General features: G+C 40.9%; 1 protein-coding gene across 8 annotated transcripts in view; it reads right to left on the minus strand.

The window, feature by feature from the left end:
- Positions 1–25,765, minus strand: part of PPFIA2 (PPFI scaffold protein A2) — a 373,500-nt gene that overhangs the window by 288,465 nt on the left and 59,270 nt on the right. Inside the window, exon 1 of one of the 8 annotated variants that reach the window (XM_075856790.1) lies at positions 4,557–4,940. The exons of 6 other annotated variants lie outside the window; for them this stretch is intronic. In XM_075856790.1, the coding sequence (XP_075712905.1) occupies positions 4,557–4,718 (162 nt within the window). In that variant the 5' untranslated portion in view covers positions 4,719–4,940. Of the gene's footprint in view, positions 1–4,556; positions 4,941–25,765 lie in introns of those variants that run through there. One more of the 8 variants, XM_075856793.1, reaches the window with a different exon arrangement.

Here is a 25,765-nt window from a genome sequence, read left to right on the forward strand (position 1 = left end):
GCAGAGATATGGGCAGAGAAATGTAGGATCTTCACGGTGGAGAGCTGTGTTAACTGTTCATGTGCCTGTCTGATATGAAGGGAACAATGAGTTCAATGATGATTTTTACTAACAAAATACTAAGTAGCTCCACAGGGTTAAGGAGTCAATAGCAGATTTTATTGTTTTTATTCTGCAGAGCTACAATTTTGTTAGTTAGGAAAGGATATTCTTCTGTGACTACTTTTTCCCCCCACATCAAAGGCAAGCACAGGAACAGTAAAACAGAATATCAGTGCAAGTGCCAAGAAAACAGCACCCCCGATCTCTGCTTCTTGAGGCCACGCGAGTATGACTTAGGATTTTGTTCGGCTGAACTAAGAAATGTTCTGATCTGCAGGGATTGTGATTTGTGAGTAGATTCTAGGTGGCCCCAGTCGGTATTTTTTTAGGTTTTTTTTGCCTTAAAGAGCAGTGGTTATTGCGGGTGCACCATGGCTCTGGTGCGGCTACTTTTGCGGTAATAGGGGGATCTGTGTCAACGATGGCTCTGGAGCGGTGATAGGAAAACCGTGGCTGCCATAAGGGTACTGTGGCGGTCATTGCATGGGGTGTGGTCTAAACAGGTCTCCCCAATGTCATTGCTTAAAAGTAGGAAAGTTTGTTTTAAGATTACCTGCCTGCTTGGAAACCATGTTGGTTCATATAGATTTCCTTTCTGCAGTAACCATTGAGTCTTACTATCATGGCACAAACATTAAAACTGTAGTTGAAACAGTGTGACATTTTGTACTGAACTATAAACTTGAAAACTAACATGTATAAGAAGCAGCACAAACTTCAAGTGTTAGCAGCGGTAAAGCATCATTAAAAAAGTAGCAGCCAGATTTCCTATCGGTAAACGGGTCATAAAACTTAAGAAATTGACACAGATAGGACAGAAGCAGGAAGCAATACTTAAAATTTACATTATAAAGTCATCCAATAAGAAGACTGGAAAACTACATGGAAAGTTGGATATTTTTGCATGAGTTGTGCAAGGAAGGTTTGTTTTTTTATTGCCAAATGACTTCAGTAATAAAATGCTATGGTCAAAGCTGTATGATCTGTGGCTTTAGGGGACTATGTAAGTTCTGCATTGTTGAATATCTAGTGTACAAACAAAATAGAAATATCTTTTAGAGTTATAATATCGTAAAAATCTGTTACATGACAATGTTTACCGCTTTAACCTGTTAAGGACTGAGCAATGTACATGTGCATCACATGGTACTTGTCTTAAAATCTTAAAGTAGGTGTAAGTTTAAGTTGGCAGCACGAGTTTAAGGTACACAACCCAAAATATTAGGGAACTGCATGATCTTGGATTCCAAGGTAGCGCATTGAGCATTAGTGGAACTAAAACCTCTGCAGCTATATTGCAGCCCGTTTGTAGTGGACAAACTACATGGCAGTATAAAGTGGCCCGCCGAGGTACCACCCCAACATTTGAATAATCAATTTGAATGTAACTAAAAGTAGTCTTGAAATTCAAAAGTAAATTGCCTAGAAATTAACAATTGAGTGCTGCACTAGTGAGATGTTCTCAATGTGTGGTACCCCAGAATAGTGTTTAATATACGGGACCTCCAGAAAAGTGGGGAAGACCAGCCGTGTCCCCTGTTGGCAGCAGAGTTTGTTGCTTAGCAATGAGGCGATGATTAGCAAACAGCAGGGACAAACCAGAACAAATAAAACTTGTTATTTCCTTATAAAAGTGCAAACGGTATACAGCTTTACAATACAAAATGTTGCTGTAGTTGTATTATCTGGTATTTCTTAACCCCTTCAGGAGACAGCCGATTTTTTCAAATCTGACATGTGTCACTTTATGGGGTAATAACTTGTGAATGCTTTTACCTATCCAAGCGATTAGGAGATTGTTTTTACGTGACATATTGTACTTTTGTGTTAGTGAAAAAATTTGGTCGATAGTTTCGGTATTTATTTAGCCGGCTCCATACATCAACCCCCGCACCATGACGTGCTATTAAGTCATAGTGCGCAAAGGGGTTAATATACTCTCACAAACAGAATCATCTGAAATCTACAACAGGGCAACTGTGGAAAAAATGGAAACCGTAGACAAAGTATTAACCACTGTTTACGTTCATCTACGGTTTGCCTATGTAGAACAGGCTACATCCTGGCGTGCACAGTGACACTGGAATATCATGGACCCATCAAAGCAAATAATCCTGCGGGTCTAAAACCCTGATATACAGGGTGGGCCATTTATATGGATACACCTAAATAAAATGGGAATGGTTGGTGATATTAACTTCCTGTTTGTGGCACATTAGTATATGGGAGGGGGGAAACTTTTGTCAATGCAACCCTCTTCTCCCACTCTTCACACACTGATAGCAACACCGCAGAAGAAATGCTAGCACAGGCTTCCAGTATCCGTACTTTCAGTTGCTGCACATCTCGTATCTTCACAGCATAGACAATTGCCTTCAGATGACCACAAAGATAAAAGTCTAAGGGGGTCAGATCGGGAGGCATTTCTTCTGCGGTGTTGCTATCAGTGTGTGAAGAGTGGGAGAAGAGGGTTGCATTGACAATCCAACACAATGGGCAGCACTTTGAACACATTTTAAAAGTGGTCAGAAACTTGTAAATAACTCATGAAAGAATAAAGTAACGTTAAAACCAAGCACACCATTGTTTTTCTTGTGAAATTCTCGATAAGTTTGATGTGTCACATGACCCTCTTCCCATTGAAAAAACAAAAGTTGGATACAAAATGGCTGACTTCAAAATGGTCAACACCCAGCTAGAAAAGTTTCCCCCCTCCCATATACTAATGTGCCACAAACAGGAAGTTAATATCACCAACGATTCCCATTTTATTTAGGTGTATCCATATAAATGGCCCACCCTGTAGACAATTTTCATTTTATTTTAATCTGTGTAGTTATCATACACAGGTCAGTAATAGAAATTATACAAGATATACAGTAGCTTTTTATGGGGTTGTCTTCTGTTGGGACTCAACGGTCCTGTTGTAGGTACAGATGCAGTGATCTTTATCTGGACATTTAACGCAGTAGCAAAAACTTTTAACATGACTTTTTCAATGGCTTCAGTAAGAAGTTATCACGTAGCAGCAAGTTATCAGAATTAAGAGAAGGATTGCTACATCTGTAGGCCCCATTATTATGCCGGAACATACCATAGAAACCTCTGATAGGCCGCTCCGGTAGTAAAACAATCCGTAACCCGTTGGCGTGCTGCAGGAAATGTCATTTTCCTGTTGCTTCCTGGTTCTTGCTTGGAATTACTACTGTATACAGCTAGTGAAATTAATATAAAGAACTGCAGATAATGGACTATATTAACGAATATTTTAACCTATCTACGTCCAAAGTGGAGCTATAATTTAAGCAGCATAACAGATTAGGTGTAAAACAATGAAATGATGTGCAAGGAGACTTGTAATTCATACATGCTATTTGATATCCATGGTATTTCATTGTAATGCATTATTCACAGGCTGAGGTTGTAAATCACAGGGATAATAGTGAATGAGAGGAGAAATTGGTTAATTAAAGTTGTAAATATATTACGAGTGCTTGCCTATCTAATTTTCGATTGCCTTCAGAGCCCAGAAAATGAAGGGCATTTGTTACCTAATCTAATTTTCTTCGTGACACACAATAAATGATAACCAATACAACTAAAACAAAGTGCACAGCACTGATAAGGTTTTATTAAAGTGACATTATTACATTTTCCGCCACTATTTGGAGGTGTAGCTAATCAAATATTGCGCAAATTTGACAACTGACATTTAACTCTGCTCTCAGCCATATATAACCTAGGGAAAGGCAATGTTCATAGTTAAACCTCAGTATTTTAGAGAAGTACGAACATATTTAACACGTTAAGAACAGAAATGCAGGTTCAATCGAAATACATTTGTTATTTTTATACTCTGTGTCAACGTCACACAACAGAATTTGCACCAGCAAGAAGAGTTCTGCAGTTTCACAAAAATAGTCATTTTTTTTTCTCCAGTATATTTTTAGAACTGCTTATTCAGAAGCGAAAGAACTGCCAGGATTCAGTGCCTGGTCATATAAAATTAGAGCTATTTAAAGGGATCTTTGTGAGGCTGCTCAGTTTGCAGAAATAGTGACAATATAGGTCTAACCAAGATCATTGCTAAGGGGTCTCTAATTAACTTGTTGAAGGAGTAGATGGCTTTTATGAGTGGTACTGCCCCCTGCTGTGTGAACACAAAACATCAGTGGGACATGAGAGTGTTAAAATTGATTATAAACAGTAAGGGGCAGTTTCCTTATGTGATCCTTTACCTTTTATAATACACAAAAAAAACAAAAAAACAACAACAGGCGACTTTCCACATACTTGATGTTAAAGATTTGGCTTTATAGCACAGAACGCACTGACAGATGGCCTCTAAACTAACAAAACGGCCACAATTCTGTATGTAATTTTATAATAGAAGGCATTAATAAAAAGAGCATGAATATACTTATGCTGCATACCAACAGTATCAATATACATACCTGAAAAGTGTAATATCTAGTCCCATTAGGAGGATGCACTTTAGGAGACCCAGAAACTGTGTTCATATCCGAGAAAATCATTTCTGATCCCACAGGCAATACAATCCACAAAATGATACAGATGCAGGCAAGGGAGTTAAGCTTCTTTATAAATCCTTTCATGCATTACGAGAGGCTACTGTACAAAATAAAATCTGCCCCAACCCTTCATATAGGCTACTGAAGCATTTAAACGCTTGCATTGCCAGCATAGCTGAGCTGGCACAAAGTATTTGTAGCCCTTGTTCTCATTTGAGCCTCACAGGGGCATTGTAAGGCGGAAAAATAAAAACACATAGGGAGGAAAAAAGAGAAGAAGAAGAAGAGTCGTCCTAGAATACATGAAGCTTCTACAGAATCTGGCAATGCTTTGGTCCTGCCCATCTGTTCTCAGCGATTACCACCTCCCCTCTACCAGTCTAGCTAAGTGATTATGCTAAGCATCCAGACTAACCAATAACACTCAGCTTCATTTACAGCACGAGTGCTCAGTGGAATAGTGTCAGGGACCTTTACCGACACACAAACTGCATAAAGTCACTCCAATAAAGTCCCAAAAACTGAAATCTACTGCAATGTTACCACTTTGGACATTCTCTGGTTGCTTGAAGTCTATTTTATTTTGAATACTTATGTTAAAATACTTAAGACTATAGATATGAAGACAATAAAAATAAAAATTATACAATACATTTAGCAGAATGTCGCAATAACATAGCCAAGCGTGCAAATTTTATTAAATCGCTAGTAAAACGTTATGGCCAAGTATTATAGTGTATTGATCTGGCTGGCTTTAAGCAGGCAGCTGGTAAATAAAGTCTCTGGCAAATAAATGCAAGTCTTTGTTTTTTTGTAAATTTGGAGGAGTTTAACATTTTGTTCAGTAAAATTCATATCTAAAAAAATAAAATAAAAATGCTTACAGTTCGGAGAATAGTACAAATATAAATTTCTCCAAATTTCTCCAAAAGCTTTTCATGAGGGAAATTTTCACTTTACCTACACTCAGCAGATTTAGAACTATTGAATCAAACTAAGACATTACAAATATACTATATGTAATGAGGAATAAATACTATTCACTTGTATACTGCAGGTAGATGTACTGTAGGATAGCATCATTTAACCCCTTGAGAACAAGGACAATTTTGGACATGAAAAGAAAAAGATTTTTTTTTCTCATTGCACTCGACCTAGCTGTAATAGGTATTGTATGGAGTTATACTTTACATAAGGTGCTATTTTATGAAACATGTAAATCAGCGTTTAGTTTATATCTTAATTATTGTTTTGGGTAAAAAAAAAAAAAAATCCCAGTAGAGTTGATTTCATTTTTTTACGCCATATATGCGGATAATTATAAATAATGTTAAACATTTATTGTATAGGTTGCTACAGTTGTGGGGGTATCAAATACATGTATATAATCGACAAGGGAGAGAAAGCGGCACTGGTTGCCATACGATACTGCACTTGATAGAGTAGGGACCTAAAAGAGGTCGCTGTGAAGCGGCAAGTGGGATTATACAGTTTGATCAAAATGTAAACTAAGAACCTCCTGATCATAAATGTAAAAATTTTGCTGAGCCGCAATAGATAAAAGTAGAGCAAGTGGATGTGCGGTCCAGGTTTTCTTCTCTCCCTTGAGGTCATGTATATTAGGGTATGTGCACACGTCAATGCCAAATACGTCTGAAATTACGGAGCTGTTTTCAGGAGAAAACAGCTTCTGAATTTCAGACGTTTTTACAAGTGCATGCATTTTTCGCGGCATCTTTTACGGACGTAATTGGAGCTGGTTTTCTTTGGAGTCAATGAAAAACGGCTCCAATTACGTCCCAAGAAGTGTCCTGCACTTCTTTGATGCGGGCGTAATTTTACGTGCCGTCTTTTGACAGCGATGCGTAAAACGACAGCTCGTCTGCACAGAACATCGTAAGACCCATTGCAAGCAATGGGCAGATGTTTGCCGACGTATTGGAGCCGTCTTTTCAGGCGTAATTCGAGGCGTAAAACGCCTCCATTACGTCTGAAAAGAGGTCGTGTGCACATACCTTTATGTTGTGTCTTGGGACTTTTTTTTTTTTTTTAATACATTTAACTTTTTTCATTTTTTTTATCCTAAATGGGAATTTTAAGTTTTAATAGTTACTTTTTTTTTACCATGATGTACTGGCATATATCTATATGACAGTACATTAACCTGTATACTCGCAGTATGCCCAAACAGGTAATATTGCAGACAGCCCTGGGATCCTTCAATGGGCTCCGAATGAGTCACAGGGAACTCAAGTGATAAGATTAGAGGAGGGTTCACCTCAGTCCCTGTCCTTGTATGCGGTGATGAGCGTTCCATCTTTGACAGTGCATTTCAGAACAAAAACAAAGCCATAAAGTTAAACGAGCAGTCTGTAGACCTTCAAGACAGGATTGTGTTGAGGCACAGATATTAGAAAAAGTACAAAAAGGTTGCTGTAGCATTACAGATCCCAAAGAACACAGTGGTCTCCATTATTCTTAAATGTAAGAATTTTTGGAATGGACAGGACTCTTGCTAGATCTGGCCTAACTGAGCAATTGTGGAGAAGGGCCTTATTCAGGGAGTTGAACAAGAAACCAATGATATTCACTTATACAGTAAAAAGCTCCATGTTTTCGCAGTGTAGATTGGAGAACCTTCCACGAGGACAACCACTATACAGCACTTCACCAGTCAGGCCTTTATGGTGGCCATATGCAAAGAAAACCCACTGTAAACAGCACATGACAGCCCATTTGGAGTCTCTCTGGTCTGATGAATTCAAGATTGAACTCTTTGGTCTGATTGTCAAGAATCAGGTCTGAAACAAAGCAAGCACAGCTACTGTAATCACCTGGCCAATAACATCCCTCCAGTCAACCATGGTGGTTGCAGCATTCATCATGTTGTAGGCATATTTTTCAGTTGCAGTAACTGGAATACTAGTCAGGGTAAACATGAGTGGAGCAAAGCACAGAGAGATCCTTGATAAAAAAAAACCTGCTTCCTAGCGCTTTGAACCTCAAGTCTAGGGTGAAAATTCACATTCCATTTGTAACAACGACCCAAAGCACACAGCCGTGTCAATGCACCTTGAGTGGTCCATCTAAAGCTTGGATTTGAACCCGATCTCTGGAAAGACATCAAAATAGCGGTGTATCAACTGTCCTCATCCAACATGACAAAGATTGAGGGTATCTGCAGAAAAGAATGGGACAAAAACCCCATATAGGAGGTGTGCAGAGTTAGTGGTGTCAAAAATCAAGAAGACTTGATAACCGCTGCAAAAGGTGCCACAGCAAAGTACTGAATTGAGGCGGCCGAATCCTTTTTTTTATTTTAGAAATGTAAACAAATTTCTACAAACCTGATTTTGTTTAGTCATTTTGGGGTATTGCGTGTAGATTAATAAGTATTTTTTTAGATTTTTAGGCCTTGGACGCGGAATAGACAAAGCAAGCAGATGCCTAGGACCCCACTGAGAGGGGAAGGGGGCGCAATTTATGGATTAAAAAAATAAATGCTTTAAACTTCTTTGTACAACCAGTTGGACACGCTGTCTGAGTAGCTGATAATGCTGTCAGTGCCAGCATACCATCATTGATTTCTTTTACTGTAGTGAAGAAATAGCGTCTCATGCGGAACTTCAGGGAACAAGGGTGGTGGGGTGGTATTTAAAATTTTAGAATAAGGGTTTGAGTACTTTAAGAAAGAATTGTATACAAACACTTCTAAAATGCCCCTTTGTTTATGAGCGTGCACATTCATCAGCTTTCTTTGGCTCTCCTTGAGGAGCTTAGTTCACTCCAAGGGAAGCGGACAGAAGCTGAAGCAGCATGTCGCTCAGCAGAGCTCCTCAGCCCATTCGTTTCTAAAAACAATGGGTGTATCAATGAAATGACCCCCAACACTGATATCTTCTGACAAGTCTTTGTGACATATCTGAGGTTAAGAAAGAGGATGGTGATCTTTTCAGAATTTTTAGGGCGCAAAATAGATGTTTGGCTTTATAGCATCAATAAATATTGTAAATAATTAAAAGTTCTATTTATCAATAAAATAGATTGAAATGTTTATTTTTTTTACTTCAAGTCTTTCTTCCGAAAAACACAATAGCTTTTGCAAACCAGAGCATAGAAAACATATTTTATAGAATAAGAAAAACACCTGGCTGCATGCCCTTCATGATCTGATAGAATATGGCACAATCAGGCCTCCATCCCACCTAAGAACGGCAGAATATATGCTAACAAAGTCATGCAGAGAAGGGTTATGGAATAATGTTTAAATTATACAGCAACGTGATAAATGCAGACACAATGTAAGTAGTTAATGTTTCTTATTTGTGTATATTATATATATTTTTTCATTGATACATTATATGCTTTTACAGGATGATTTGCATGATTAGGCCGATTAGTTCTCATGATGTAATATAGGGGGAAAGCATCCCAAAAATTAAAAAGGGAACCTTTTTTTACTGTTCTTATTGTATTTCGGGACGCTCGTGGCAATATAATGTTGTCATCAGTAAATTGTTGTTGAACTGCTATGCTGTGTTGTTGATACGGTCTTCTTTATCCCTCTACAAAGTGGCAATTGTGCTTGGAAAAGATACGCTACAATCTGCTATATAGAAGAGGGTGGTTAATGCGGCCACTGAAGACGTCGTGTATATATTGTAACCTGCTGCGTTCATTGACTGTCTTGCCTTATAAAAACAAAGTGCTTGACTTGTTCACATCTAAATTAGATTGCCTGGGATTTGTAGCCCAGATGCTATTTTAACACAATACATAAGTTGTTCTGTAACAGGGTGATGGTGGACGCATGAACGCGTGTGTGTCATGTCATCACATCGGGGGGTTGTGCTTAGAGCATAAAACAGCGGTGAGCCGCAAAACAGTGTTCAGTGCTGGGAGGAAGGTGGCGTGATCTGAGCTCTGCGTTACTAAGAGAGAGGGAGAGAGAGGTGTTGCTGCAGGAAGGGAAGCAGTAAAAGCTGCTAATGTGAGAGACTGACTGAGGAGCTGAAACGGAGGCGCCTGTATGGGACTGGTGAGGACCGTACTACATCAGGATCTATAGTTGGGCCTGGGATGGCGACAGGTCCTAAAGAGAGAGCAGAGGAAGGTTGTGGCAGAGCACTGCTGTACAGATAGCTGAACAGGTAGTGGTGAAGGGCACGTGAGAATGAGACATTGACATTAAGAGGTGTACCAGTAAGTGGCCAGCTTAGTGAAAAACTAAGGGTTGAGAGTCGGTCCAATTTTGAGTCTTACAGGGTCTTTTATAGAGCAGTCAGCATCTCGTGGGTTACTAGGCACAAGGAAATGCAATTAGTAGCCACCATCTTGAGGCCTAGCAAGTCCAAAGCAGCTAGCCCTTGTATGAAAGAGAGGTGCCCTTGACCCGGTGTCTGCCAGTCATATAGAACAAGCCAGCCAACTTGACTTCCTTGACTTCTAGAATTGTATAGTCTTGGTACACTGGTGTTTGGCCAGCTGCTACTCCGCTACGGCGGTGCGACCTAGTGGGTCCACAAACCCATAGATCGCGACACGGCCTAGTTGGTCCACACACCCACAGATCGTGACAGTCGGCACAGGTCTGGCTTCTCTTGTCCTGGCAAACAGCTGTTAAAAACACCATGGGAAGTCCCATCCGGCTATATATTTTTTTCGAATGTAATATATGGACTGATCAGTTCTGCCTGAGTAAGAGCCATTCTTAGCGTTTTTTCACTCTGGCTCATATAGCGGTGTCACATTCACATAAACAAGGCTAAGTGAGGCTGTGCCGCAGTAAAAGGCACAGCCACACTCTTTTGTAAATTGATATGCCTGGATAAACAACGAAGGGGCCGTGATTCTACAGAAAGCAATTCAGTACCTTTGTTTTGCTGATCAGTGTGGGTCTCTGAGGATAGGCCATCAATTATTAATTTTGGAAAACCCAATTATGAATATTGACATTGAAATACTTAAACAATAAGAATGCTTTCTAGATAACTGTAAGTGTGTTTTGCCTTGAATATTTGTTTAAATCCACTAAGCATCTGTCTAATAGCAAGTACTCTACTTTAAGTTTCCTTCACGTCTCTACTTGTAACAATAATATATTGCATGTTCTTCTAAATCTTGAGATTACTGGATGTAATCTATAGTTTTCATGTATATCTTATAATGTTTAAACTTTGCATTATTAAAAAGGATTGTAATGCCGTCCTTCCCAGTCGCCGGGTCTGGTACCTTGTCCAACGGCTTGTCCCTCCTCAAGGCTGCCAGCGTCTGCTTTTTTTCCCCTGCTCTCGACAGCACCATTCATAGTGCGCGCGCGCTCAGACCTCCTCTTAAAGGGCCTGCGCATGTGAAATTCAAAAGTTTCTTAAAAAAATACCCGTTGCCCCCTGGACTATTTAAGGCACCTTGCCTATCTACCAGGTGCATGAGCAATATTGGAACAACCCAATGTTATTCAGCAATGGTTCCTGTAGATACCTGACTGCGTCCAGCTACCTGCCTGTGTCCAACTACTCACTACCTGCATGTGTCCAGCTACCCGCTAACTGCCTGTGTCCAGCTACCCACTATCCACCTGTGACCAGTGATCCAGTGTCAGTTTCCATCCTTCAAGGTACCATCTGCCAGTGCCTGTTTCCAGTTTGTTTGGCCAGCAGCTACTCCACCGGGACCACCTCAAAAAAGGTAACTACGTGATAGCCTCCCCGTAGGCAGCGAAGGCCTAAACCCTGTATAGCAGTGTGGCTACTAAAGGGCAGGATTTGGGCCCAGAATATTATAGTCAAAAGGAAAGTTACAAGAAAAAGTGTGACCTTTCTCCTTATTAGGCAAAAAACCTGGGAAAAGGTCTGGGTTGCTGGAGTGGAAGAGAAGTTACAATCAGTCTTCAGGACAGTCCAGGGTTTGGGCTGCCTTAGGTGTCATTAGCTGCCAACTGTGAGGACTATTTTAAGAAAGGTGAGATCTATTCCATTCTGAGGAAGACTGGCATTGCCAGACTGTGGGAGTCAAAAGTTCTGGTAAGAACACATGTTTCTTGTGAGGTGCTGGGCAGAAGACCTTTCAGCCTGATAGCTAAGGAAGCTATATGTTTAGTTAGAGGCTGGACGGATTAGGGTTTATCTTGAACTGTTTTGTAAAACCGCGTTTCATGTATGAAGACAGTAAGGGTATGCTCACATGCAGTGAGCAAAAAAAGTCTGAAAATACACAGCTGTTTTCAGGCGAAAACAGCTTCTGATTGTCAGAAGTTTTTTTTAACAACTTGCGTTTTTCGCTGAGTTTTCACGGCCGTTTTTTTAGCTGTTTTTCAATGGAGTCAATGGAAAAACGCCTCCAAAAACATCCCAAGAAGTGTCCTGCACTTCTTTTGACGAGCCGTAATTTTACGCCATATATTGACAGCGACGCGTAAAATAAAGGCTCGTGGGAACAGAACATCGTAATTCCCATTGAAAGCAATGGGCAGATGTTTGTAGGCGTATTTGGGGCGTTTTTTCAGGCGTAATATGCCCGAATTACATCTGAAACCACTGCGTGTGAACATACCCTAAAGCTGGTTGCGGACAGTTTCAAACCGAATCCACTGTGTTGGAGTGAAAATTCTTTTTCCCTGGTGATGGCAATCCTGTGAGCTAACTTACCCCAAGTTGTCACAAGGGGTTTAAGGTTGAAGACCGGGGAACAGTGGCGTAACTACCGCTATAGCAGCCGTAGCGGCTGCTACGAGGCCCGTGGTATGAGGGGGCCCATGTCGCCCGCCGGCACGGGCCCCCACCATGGCCGGAGGCTCCGCTAGCAGCCGCTATGGCTGCTACAGCGGGATGCCACTGAACACTACGGCAGAGCAGGGAGGTATCTCCCCGCTCTGCCATTAAACAAAAGACATGTATCCCCTATCCACAGGATAGGGGATACATGTGTGATCGCTGGCAGCGATAGGGAAAACGGGGGACTGAAAGTCCCCTGAAGTTCTCCATCACAAACCTCGGACTTCCGGGGTCTGTGTCGGCAGCTCCGTAGAAATGAATGGAGAGCCGGTCGCGCTTGTGCGCATGCGTGACCAGCGCTCCTTTCATTTTTATTGAGCTGCGCAGACGCCGGAAGTCAGAGGTTAGTCATGGAGAACTTGGGGGACTTTCGGTCCCCCGTTCTCCTTATCGCTGCCAGCGATCACACATGTATCCCCTATCCTGTGGATAGGGGATACATGTCTTTTGTCTTTTCACACTGCAGGTCGCATTTTTGGGGGGGTTGGGGACGCTGTATGGCGTTCCCTACAGGGGGGGGCTGTATGGCGTTCCCTACAGGGGGGGGCTGTATGGCGTTCCCTACAGGGGGGGGCTGTATGGCGTTCCCTACAGGGGGGGGCTGTATGGCGTTCCCTACAGGGGGGGCTGTATGGCGTTCCCTACAGGGGTGGCTGTATGGTGTTCCCTACAGACCCCCCTGTAGGGAACGGCATACAGACCCCCCCTGTAGATAACGCCATACAGACCCACCCTGTAGATAACGCCATACAGCCCCCTTTGTAGATATCTACAGAGGGGGCTGTATGACGTTATCTATAGAGGGGGCTTTATCTACAGGGGGGCTGTAAAAAAGGCACTATCTACAAGGGGGGGGGGGTTGTGTGACACCCAGGGGAGGGGGGGCCCCAGTCAAAAGTTTGCTATGGGGCCCAGTCTTTCCTAGTTACTCCCCTGCCGGGGAAGCTACTTAGGGACATCTCTAAGGGTGTTATCCAAATCAAACCGGTGGAGTAGACCAGTGGGTCCACAAACCTGCTGATCGTAACAAGGATGAAGCCAAATACTTGTTTGGCGAAACACCTGTTTGGGATCAAGATTCCCTCCTTTACTCTTTCCTCCTTTCTCTATGTGCCTGTTTTTGTGTGTTAATTTGCCCCTCATTGCACTATGTATTTTAAGGTTGCTTGTGTATTACAGATTGGAACTAGTATTTAAATGACTGTTTCATGTTTATATGTATATAGGAGGATTTTTGTACTTTCCTTGAGGGATTTTGTTTATCATTGGCTTGTTTTCCCTTTTATTTTATCATATTTTTGATCCATAATAAAGTGTTATACTATTTTATATCAAACCGATTTTCCTGCCTGTTTGTGTTGGAGTTAATAATTAAAAAGAAATACACATGTATTCTGATGAGCAAGTCATGGTTCTATCAGTCTTAAAAGGGGTATTCTAGTTTCTGCAAATAAATGTCATTCTATGTATAGTGAACGGTTTCAGTATCAATTCCTCAAAGTTATCAGGATCTTGCTGACATTTAACCCCTTGGCGACATGACATGTACTATTACATTGGTGTCCCCAAGGGGGAAGTATGGAGCGCGCTCACTGGCTGAGCACGCTCCATAATTGGCGGGTGACTGCTGTGTTATACAGCCGAAACCTCACTCCAGCGGGCAGAATCAAAGTGGTAAAACATAAAAAACATATAAATTTGGTATCGCCATAATCGTATCAACCTGTAGAATAAGGTCCACATGTAGTTTTTACCACCGGATGGACACCGTAAAAGCAAAACCTCCCCAAAAAAATGGCGTAATCGCTATTTATTCCCCATTTCAGCACACAAATTATGTTTTTTCAGCTTCCCAGTACATTGTGCAGTACAATAAATGGTGCCATGACAAACTACAACTTGTCCCGCAAAAAACAAGCACTCCTACGGCTATGTCGACAAAAAAGTTATGGCTTTTGGAAGGCGGGGAGGAAAAAAAACAAAAATGAAAAAAAAGTAAAATTGTCCATGTCTCCAAGGGGTTAATAGGAATCTGCATAGTTTACGGCCCTGTTTATGTGATGGACACATAGGTGCAGTGCTGAATACAGTTACAGAACAGTTATCAAAGCTCTGCCATGCATCTGTATGTATAAAGTTTCATTATACAAAGAATACAATTTATTTGCGGAAACCACAAGTCATATAGAACAAGCCAGCCAACTTGACTTCCTTGACTTCTAGAACTAATTTTGTGCCTCCCGACGTAGTATCTACCATCTATAGCAAGCTGCTTGCTAAAACAGAAAGCATTCACATAGCTCACTTCCATCACGTAGCCAAAAATGAGGAGATAGTGGGCAGAGGCATACAAATTGTACTATGCCCCTGTGTCTATTTATACATTCAGAATCACTGTTGCAAGCCTTCAAAGGAGTTATCTCATGAAGAAAACCTGTTTTAAATAGAAGTGCCTAGCCATTCAGCTGGTAGAAATTCAGACTCATGTTAGTGTAAATTGCAGGCTTGTCTTGGGGTCAGGTGTGACCTACTGAATGTATCCTGGTTCATATGTTCTTGTAGGTATCAGTCTGAATTTCTAAAAGCAAACCAGAGGGCCAGCTTTTTCTATGCCCCTTACGAGCTGTACTTCAAGACATTTGCTCACACAAGCCAGGACCACTTAAAACCAATGAAAGGTCCTCTATTTATGTGGCAGACTATCTGTGGCAGGAGCGGACATTGCCATTAGGCAGTACAATCACAGAATAAACATGACATGACACAGGGCTTCCCATTAGCAGAAAATGTATATATACACACACACATACATACATACATATACATACACTACATAACCAAAACTATGTGTACACCCAACCATCACACCTATGTGAGCTAGTTAGAAATCTCATTCTAAAACCATGGGAGGTAAAATGGAGCTGGGCCGCCTTTTGCCTCCAATTTTCTGGGAAAACTTTCCACAAGATTTTAGAGTGTGTCTGTGGAAATGTATGCCCATTCACCCAAAACAGCATTTGTGAGGCCAGGCTGGTGTTGTATGATAAGGTCTGGCTTTCAATTGGCCTACCAATGCATCCCAAACTTGTTCGATGGAGTTGAGGTGCAGGCCTCAAATTCTCCACACCAAACTCATTGCACCATAGACTTTGCTTCAAGCTGATTCAGTCAAGCTGGAATAGGAAAAGGCCTTCCCCAAACTGATGCCACATAGTTGGATGCATACAATTGCCTAAAATGTCTTTGTATAATGTAGCCAGGGGCGTAGCTAGGGGGGGGGGCAGGTGGGGCATGTGCCACGGGCGCAGCTAGGTGGTAGGAAAGGGGGGGCGCCACAGAGCAGCGGATCGCTGCTGTTAGGCGCACTGTATGTTGGACACCTGCAGCAGCGATCGTTAGAAAGACCAGTAGTTCATGCGGCGGCGTTTTGACTGAGGTCTGTGATGGCCCAGGAGTGGACCAGTCCAGTCACCTGACCTGTCACGTGACCTCACGTCAGTGACATGCGGTCAGAGGATTCAGGTCAGGTGACTGGACTGGTCCATTCCAGGGCTGTCACCGACCCTAGTCAGAAGGAACTCCGCCGCTGCCTGCGCCGCATGACCTCCTCGGCTCCTCCGGTGAGTCACGTCAGGCAGAGTGGAGAGTGGTAGTGGTAGGCTACCGCTCTCTGCTCTGTTTACCATGTGGTGCTAAGTACAAGTGGGGGAGTGAGGCGCTATTTACAAGAGGGGGGTGGTGCTATTTACAAGGGGGGTGTGGCACTATTTACAAGAGGAATTGTGGCGCTTTTTACAATGGGGAGAGTGTGGTGCTATTTACAAGGGGGGGCACCGGGCTTTGTGCGGCCCTATCTACCAGGGGGGAATGTGGCACTATTTACAAGGGGGGGGGGGTGTTCCGCTATCTACAAGTAGGGCTGTGTGGCACTATCTACAAGGGGGGGCTGTGTGTGGCACTATCTGTAAGGGGTCTGTTGGGCGCTACCTACAAGAGAGGGGCTGTGTATGGCACTATCTACAAGGGGGGCTGTGTGTGGCGATATCTACAAGGGGGGCTGTGTGTGGCGATATCTACAAGGGGGGCTGTGTGTGGCGATATCTACAAGGGGGGCTGTGTGTGGCGATATCTACAAGGGGGGCTGTGTGTGTGGCGATATCTACAAGGGGGCTGTGTGTGGCGATACCTACAAGGGGGGCTGTGTGTGGCGATACCTACAAGGGGGGCTGTGTGTGGCGCGGTTTACAAGGCAGCGATGTGTGTAGCGCTATCTACATGGGGCTGTGTGTAGCACTATCTACAGGGGGCTGTCGGTAGCGCTATCTACAGGGGGCTGTCGGTAGCGCTATCTACAGGGGGCTGTCGGTAGCGCTATCTACAGGGGGCTGTCGGTAGCGCTATCTACAGGGGGCTGTGTGTGACCTCTTTATTTTATTTTACTTTATTTTTATGTTAACTCCCATATATAACTATATCGCTTGTAAAATGGAGAAATGTTTTTATGCTTGAGTTACATTAAAAAAATGGTGGAAAAAAAAAAAGGGACACCTCGTTGATTGGTAGAGAAAGCAAACATGGCGAGGGGGAAGGAGATGTCGAGAAATAAGTTGGGGGGCACCAAACTGAGTCTTTGCCCCGGCTACAGGAGAAACTATCTACGCCTCTGCTGTAGCACTAACATTACCCATCACTTCTCCTGGCATCCACCAAACTTAGATTCATCAAACAGACTACAAAAAAGCGAAACGTGATTTAGCACTCCAGTGTTCTGTGGCGTGCATGCTTTATACCATCTTAGCCGACGCTTGGCATTCAGCACAGTGATCTTAGGCGTGTGTGCAGATGCTCAACCAACGAAATCCATTTGATAAAGCTTCTGACACACAGTTCTTGTGCTGATGTCACTTCCAGAGGCTATTTGGAAGTCTCTGGAGAGTGATGCAACAGAGGATAGGTTATAGTCATGCACCACAATCTTCAGCATTCGGCGGCCCTGCAATGCGAGTTTGTGTAGTCCATCGTTTTATGGCTGAGTCGAGCTGTTATTACTCCTAGGCACTTCTACTACACAATAATAGCACTTACAATTGACCGTGGCAATTCTAGGAGATCAGAAATCTCACAAACTGACTTATGGCCAAGGTGGCCGTGACAATACAGTTTAAAGTCTTTGAGCTTCCCAGTATGACCCACACTACTAGCAATGTTTGTCTATGGAGATTGCATGGCTGTGTGCTGGATTTTATGTACATGTATGGATGTGGCTGAAACACCTGAACTCAATAACTAAAAGGGGTGTGTACGTACTTTGGTCATATAGTGTAGTATATATATATATATATATATATATATATATATATATATATATATATATATAATCAAAAAATGGAGGCAGTCACTAACCCCACATACATGAATCACATAAATACAAAAGTTTGAACAGCACATTCCAACAAAATGAAACAAAACGTATATACAGGTTTTCAGTTCTGGGTGTATGTGCAGCGTAGGTTCCCACCTCATAGAGGTTGACTTGTCGTGGCAGGTGGGCTCACACAATTTGATCAAAATGTGCGCTAAGAACCACCTTATTGTAAGTAGATTTAGCAGTAATGAATATTTCTTTATATTTAGTGGCTTAGGTGGCATTAGTGTTTGCAGTGTGCGGTCTCCATTATATATATATATATATATATATATATATATATATATATATATATATATATATATATACACACACACACACACACACACACACACACACACACACTACCGTTCAAAAGTTTAGGGTCACTTAGAAATTTCCTTATTTTTGAAAGAAAAGCACAGTTTTTTCAATGAAGATAACATTAAATTGATCAGAAATACACTCTATACATTGTTAATGTGCTCAATGGCTATTCTAGATGCAAACGTCTGGTTTTTAATGCAATATCTACATAGGTGTATAGAGGCCCATTTCCAGCAACCATCACTCCAGTGTTCTAATGGTACATTGTGTTTGCTAACTGTGTTAGAAGGCTAATGGATGATTAGAAAACACTTAAAAACCCTTGTGCAATTATGTTAGCACCGCTGTAAACAGTTTTGCTATTTAGAGGAGCTATAAAACTGACCTTCCTTTGAGCTAGTTGAGAATCTGGAGCATTACATTTGTGGGTTCGATTAAACTCTCAAAATGGCTAGAAAAAGAGAGCTTTCATGTGAAACTCGACAGTCTATTCTTGTTCTTAGAAATGAAGGCTAATCCATGCGAGAAATTGCCAGGAAACCTAAGATTTCCTACAACGGTCTGTACTACTCCCTTCAGAGGACAGCACAAACAGGCTCTAACCAGAGTAGAAAGAGAAGTGGGAGGCCCCGCTGCACAACTGAGCAACAAGACAAGTACATTAGAGTCTCTAGTTTGAGAAATAGACGCCTCACAGGTCCTCAACTGGCAGCTTCATTAAATAGTACCCGCAAAACGCCAGTGTCAACGTCTACAGTGAAGAGGCGACTCCGGGATGCTGGCCTTCAGGGCAGAGTGGCAAAGAAAAAGGCCATATCTGAGACTGGCTAATAAAAGGAAAAGATTAATATGGGCAAAAGCACACAGACATTGGACAGAGGAAGATTGGAAAAAGGTGTTATGGACAGACGAATCGAAGTTTGAGGTGTTTGGATCACACAGAAGAACATTTGTGAGACACATAACAACTGAAAAGATGCTGGAAGAGTGCCTGACGCCATCTGTCAAGCATGGTGGAGGTAATGTGATGGTCTGAGGTTGCTTTGGTGCTGGTAAAGTGGGAGATTTGTACAAGGTAAAAGGGATTTTGAGTAAGGAAGGCTATCACTCCATTTTGCAACGCCATGCCATACCCTGTGGACAGCGCTTGATTGGAGCCAATTTCATCCTACAACAGGAGAATGACCCAAAGCACACCTCCAAATTATGCAAGAACTATTTAGGGAAGAAGCAGGCAGCTGGTATTCTATCTGTAATGGAGTGGCCAGCACAGTCACCAGATCTCAACCCCATAGAGCTGTTGTGGGAGCAGCTTGACCGTATGGTACGCAAGAAGTGCCCATCAAGCCAACCCAAATTGTGGGAGGGGCTTCTGGAAGCATGGGGTGAAATTTCTCCCGATTACCTCAGCAAATTAACAGCTAAAACGCCAAAGGTCTGCAATGCTGTAATTGCTGCAAATGGAGCATTCTTTGACGAAAGCAAAGTTTGAAGGAGAAAATTATTATTTCAAATAAAAATCATTATTTCTAACCTTGTCAATGTCTTGACTATATTTTCTAGTCATTTTGCAACTCATTTGATAAATATAAGTGTGAGTTTTCATGGAAAACACAAAATTGTCTGGGTGACCCCAAACTTTTGAACGGTAGTGTATATATATATATATATATATATATATATATATATATATATATATATATATATATATACACACACACACATATACACACATACATATACACATACACACACTACGATACTATACATTACAGAACCAGCACACAATTTGCAGATACTTCTGCAGGTAAGAATATCTCCAAATACAGGACTCCTCTGGCATTGAAAGCCATCCGCCTACGTCCATTGACCTATTTAGTGAACACTTAGACTGATTTATTACCTCCTTATAAAGCACACACTTATCAACCGACTACAAAAGCACAGGTCCCTTATTACCAGAGTACCCCACAAACCAATGTACTCTATTCCTACACTACTGCCAGACCTCTTTAAAAACGTAACTCCACTTAAAACACACAGCATGTCTTACTTTTACCATTGTTCTATCTGCACTAGAAAGTTCCATGTTTCATATAATGACTTTGGTCAAACAATTTGAATAGTTTGAAACAGTGAATAGCTTAGCTTTGCGTCTTAGAATTATCATCTTATTCACCATATAGAGGTACCACATATACCCCTTCAAAACCTTTGGTCACTTACTTTTTGGGTTTACCAATGTTTTCTCCTGTAATTCCTTGTACATTAGTGCTCTGTCAAGTCTGTCACATAGCATACTAGAATTGTACATAGATCAGTATTGGAATTTATCCATAAATCAATGAATTTGAAAAAAGCAGCGAAATCCCTTAACAGTCCATATTAAGATATCAAAGTTATGTTTGTACATAAACAAGGACAGAGATGACAGAATATGATGGGAAGATTGAGTCAGGTAAAACAAAATATGACAGTCGGTCACGAGCTTGCCCTTGACATGCTGTATTTTAAGCAGATGTCAGTCTAAGGTTGGTGTTAATTCTTGGTATTTTTGTGTCATTTTGTTGACATTTTGTCTTAATGTAGTCAATGCCTGCCAGTAAAAATGACCGAGAAGCAGAGTTCGATTCTAATACCCAAAGGGGACTCGTCCTTTAGCACCAAGCCATTGATGGATATAAAGACAGTGTCAGTGGAGCGGCATATTGTCAGCATGATTATTTCATAGGGAAGGGAAAGTGCGATTTCAATAAAGCCAATGGAAAGAAGACCAGCATGTCACATAAAAATAAACGCAAACTACTAGATGTGTAGACCACAGAGTACTATATTATTCCACATTTGTATCTGCTAAGAAATTTTTATGAACACCTATAGCGGAGGCCGAGAGAAATTCACGGGCTTTAAAATACGGTTATTTGAAGGGTTCTGTTAGATACCTATATGTCCCCATTTACGAAGACTGGTGTTTTTTTTATGCCATTTTAAGTAAAATGAGTCAGTTGGGGTGATTTGCACCAAATTTATAAAAAAAAAGGCGTGCACTATCAGAGACGTATGGCCGTGAGAACGGCCCACAATAGGGCTTGTTCCATTTTTTGGCAGCCCGGGAAAAAAAAGTAAACGGAAAAAATAAATAAAATCGGCCGTGTGAATAGCACCATTGGGGTGAACAGTTTTTAATGCAGCCGTGTGACGTACATTGAAAAACCCTGTGTTTCCCCGTGAATAGGGCCTTAATGGGATTTAACAAAAAAATTGAACAAAAAAAAAAATCATTATTTTGAATAAAATATATTTTATTGCCCATACATTACATAAAAACAAAAAACCTACACATTAGGTATCTACACGACCGTAATAACCTGAAGAATTAATTTAACAGGTTTTATAACATGAAACGTGAGCAGGATAAAAAACAAATTCAGAGAATCGCTTTTTCCTATAATCACGCCGTAAAAATAAGTTATAGAACTTACACAGTGAATTTTTTTTTCTACTCCCAATCTGCGCAAAAACAAAATACAATTTCTCCTGCAAAAAAACTAGGCTTCATGTAGCCATGTCAATGAAAAAATAAAAAAGTTATGGCTGCTGAAAGGCAGAGGGGCAAAAATGGGAAAATGTAGCTGGTTAATAACCCCTTCCCGACATTTGACGTATCCATACGCCAAAGTCGGGTAGGGGAAGTATGGAATGGGCTCACGGAGTGAACCCACTCCATATGATGCCGGTGTCAGATGTTTGTTACAGCCGACGCTTCAGAATAACGAGCGGCATCGCGCTCGAGCGCGATCCCACTCGTTTAACTCGTTAAATGCTGCAGTCAATAGCGACCGCAGCATTTAAATCGTTAGAAAGAGGTGGGCAACCCCCTCTAACAGCTCATCACGCCCTCTGCAACGCAATCGCGGGGGGCGATGGTTGCTACGGCTGCCTGTGCACCTAATTAAGCGCTGCCTCCGGTAGGGCTTAATAGGTGTCTGTCAGAATCACGATATACTGCAATACATTAGTATTGCAGTATATCGTGCAAGCGATCTAACGATTGCTGGTTGAAGTCCCCTAGGGGGACTAATAAAAAAATACAAAAAATTAAAAATTAGTTAAATCACGTTTTTTTTAATTATGTAAAAATAAAATAATTAAGAATTAAAAGTAAAAAAAAAAAAAACCTTTTCCCATTTCCCCCCTAGAGCATAGTAAAAAAATAAAATAAAACATAATTGGTATTGCCACGTCCGTAAAAGTCTGAACTATTATAATATATCATTATTTAACCCGCACGATGAACGCCGTAAAAGAAAACAAATTGTAAACGCCAGAATCTCTATTTTTTTTTGGTTACCTCATCTCCCACAAAAAAATGAAATAAAAAGTGATCAAAACAATCGCATCTACACCAAAATGGTATAATTAAAAACTAAAGCTTATCCCGCAAAAGATAAGCCCTCATACCATTTAATCGACGGAAAAATAAAATAAAAAGTTATGGCTCTCGGAATTTGGCGACTCAAAATAAATTTTCTTTCTTACACTTAAAAGTATTAAAAATAGAAAAAAAAACTATAGATATTTGGTATCGCTGTAATCATATTGACCCACAGAATAAAGTTAACATGTTGTTTTAATTAATTGCACAGTGAATTACGTAAAAACGGCGTGAAAAAAACCATGGAGGAATCGCTGTTTTTCTCATTTTCTACCCCACAAATAATATTTTCCTGTTTCCTAGTATATTATATGGCAAAATAAATGGTGCTACGAAAAACTACTACTCGTCCCGCGAAAATCAAGCCCTCATAGGACTATATGGATGGAAAAATAAAATAAAAAAGTTATGGCTTTTGGAAGGTGGGGAGGAAAAAATTAAAATTAAAATCTGAAAAAGGGCTGTGGCGGGAAGGGGTTAAGGCCTTTTCAGGCCCGGTCATTAAGGGGTTGAAAGAAAATTGTGAAAGACCACATAATAAAACAGACAAAAACAAAACCATATTTTACACAGTGGAAGTTTAATTACGTATTTTATTAGCCCTGTACAAAGTCTGAATAACAGGACTCGGATAGACATATCATAAAAGGTGTAATTGTTGGAGGTCATCAGAGAGCACTTGGAGGTTTCCATAGCTTCCATTCATCTCAATGGAGAGTTGTCTCTTCAGGGGATAAGTGGGGTCCTAGCTTCTAGACACCCACCAGACTTTTGACATATTCGATTGAGACTTAAGTGTTGCCCTGAAAAACCTTTTTAATGAATACGATTTCTGTACACAAGAGAACACTACCAGAATGAGATCTCCTTACAAATCTATCCCACTTTCCATGAGCCACCACACACTCCATAACCATGCAAAATCAGTGCCAGAGACAGAATCAGGAGAGGATAAATAAGTTACATCCAGCAAAGACTCCAGCTTCTGGCCATTATCAGTATAGTAGAAACCCCTTTAATGGTGTTGTCCCATTAGGATAACCCCTGTCCATATGCCCTATAAGCTAAAGCAGAAAACCACTGAAAACAGTGATTTCCACTTTTGGTACTTAGAACGACCATTTATTACATGGTCGCCAATTTATTTGTAGTAGAAATATGCGGCCATCCACAGCTATCCACGTTAATAACAACCGATTGTCTGGAGTTTCGACAGGTCCTTATTTAGAAAAGGAATTCTCAAGATAGGACAACCCCATTGAGGCATACTTTCAATAGGTCATTAAAAAATAATTTATTACTAAATAATCAGATAACTAAATCAAGGGCCAGTGCAGACATATATATTTTCTTAATTTCGTCCAACTGTAACTACGTAGATACCAAGCAGGCCTTTAAAATTTATTTTACAAATTTTTATACGTGGGCATGAGCAGAGCTTTCTCCACATACAAATGTTTAGGAGGTTTCCACTACCATCTATTATAAAATAAATCATCTACGTATTACAGCAAGAATGACCTACATTTTGTACACAGAGATTGCTTCTTTATAGTAAACCGCTCTTTCACTGGTTTTTTTTCTGTTAACCCCAGCAGCAGTGTGAGCTTTAGATGAAATACTGGTTGCACAGCGTCACTTGGTGGTTTAAGAATAAAAATCTAAAAATAAATCCTGTGGAGAAAAGCCGCACACAATTTAAATGGAAAATGCGAAGATGCTCATATTTTCTAAAATCATAATTTCATAAATAATGTGAAGAAACAAGTAGAAAATGGAACGATTAAATCATACTATTGCAATTTTTGTTACGCTTTTTAATTTGCAAAGAACATAAATTAAAAAATAAATTGATATTTTATATTATCGGTAATTGCTAGAAATTGGAGCTACAAAAACGAAATAAAATAGGTTTATACAATGACTTTATTTACATAAAACATTTCCTATTAAGTCCAACAACTTGAGACACCCAATAGATTAAAAAAAAAGGGCTGACATATTTGCAAGGTTCCCTTTTAAAAGGGGTATCCTAGAACATCCTTGCAAAAAGAACACATGGTAGACTAGTAAACGTGGCCTGGACTTGTAGAGCTCTTGGAAGGAGGAGAAGTAACAAGCTTGCAGTGGCTATGGCTATTCTAAAAGCACCCAAGAATGATACAACTTCCGTGGACCATTTTCAATCCCTTGGTTACTGGGACACGTTTCCCTTAAAAGATATAGTAGAACATCTAGTGAGACTCTTGGTCAACCGCTGCACCTTGAGGGGTGGGTATCGTGTATTAATACTGAAGGTGTTCGATTTTGATATACTCCAGTTGAGGAGTGAGTGGAGCATGGTTTAATTTTAAAAGCAGTTTGTACTCTCCAGTATGGAGTGGATTAAGAATAAGCAGGTTTATTTATGGTAGACAAATGGTCTGAACAGGGTCGAATATATATCCAAAAAACAGCATTTTGTTACAACAAGGGTGACATCTTCTAAATTTGTCCTGTGGTATTATAAGAAAAGAACAGCATTTTTGGATTTCCCAGAATTAATCATGTTCTAAATAAGGATAAAACATTTTATGAACACTCTTGTATTGCCACCTAGTGGACCAATTCAATAACTGTCAATAAGAATCTTCTATCACATGCTACCTTGTCGATACATATAGTACGTACATACTATTATAGGATATACACTAAATAAAAATGTAACAGACTTCATACACAATCTGAAAAAAGTAGAATTGCATGCTCTGTTTTGTTTAACTAACTCCTTTGAACACCATTTTACATATGGAACTAATCCCAATAAACAATGGATACAATTGAAGACCCAGTGGCGGACACAGACTGCAAAAGGCCCCTGTGCAGATAATGTGCCAGGGCCCCCCCCCCCCCACCCCGCAAACTTCTCATGGCCGACGGTCCGCTTTCAGCTGCATCGCTGGGTCTCCTAAGTGACCCAACAATGCAGCACTAGCAGCCGGGGCGTCACTAAGGCTGGGTTCACACACACACTATTTACGGACGTAATTTGGGCGTTTTAGCATTGAATTACATCCGAAAATGCGGCTCAAAAGCGTCGGAAAACATCTGCCCATTCATTTGAATGGGTCTTACGATGTTCTGTGCCGATGGTCATTTTTTTTTACGCGCCGCTGTCGAAAGGCGGCGCGTAAAAAACTGCCTGTCACTTCTT

Source organism: Rhinoderma darwinii, chromosome 3, assembly GCF_050947455.1.
Source record: "Rhinoderma darwinii isolate aRhiDar2 chromosome 3, aRhiDar2.hap1, whole genome shotgun sequence".
NCBI lineage: Eukaryota > Metazoa > Chordata > Amphibia > Anura > Rhinodermatidae > Rhinoderma > Rhinoderma darwinii.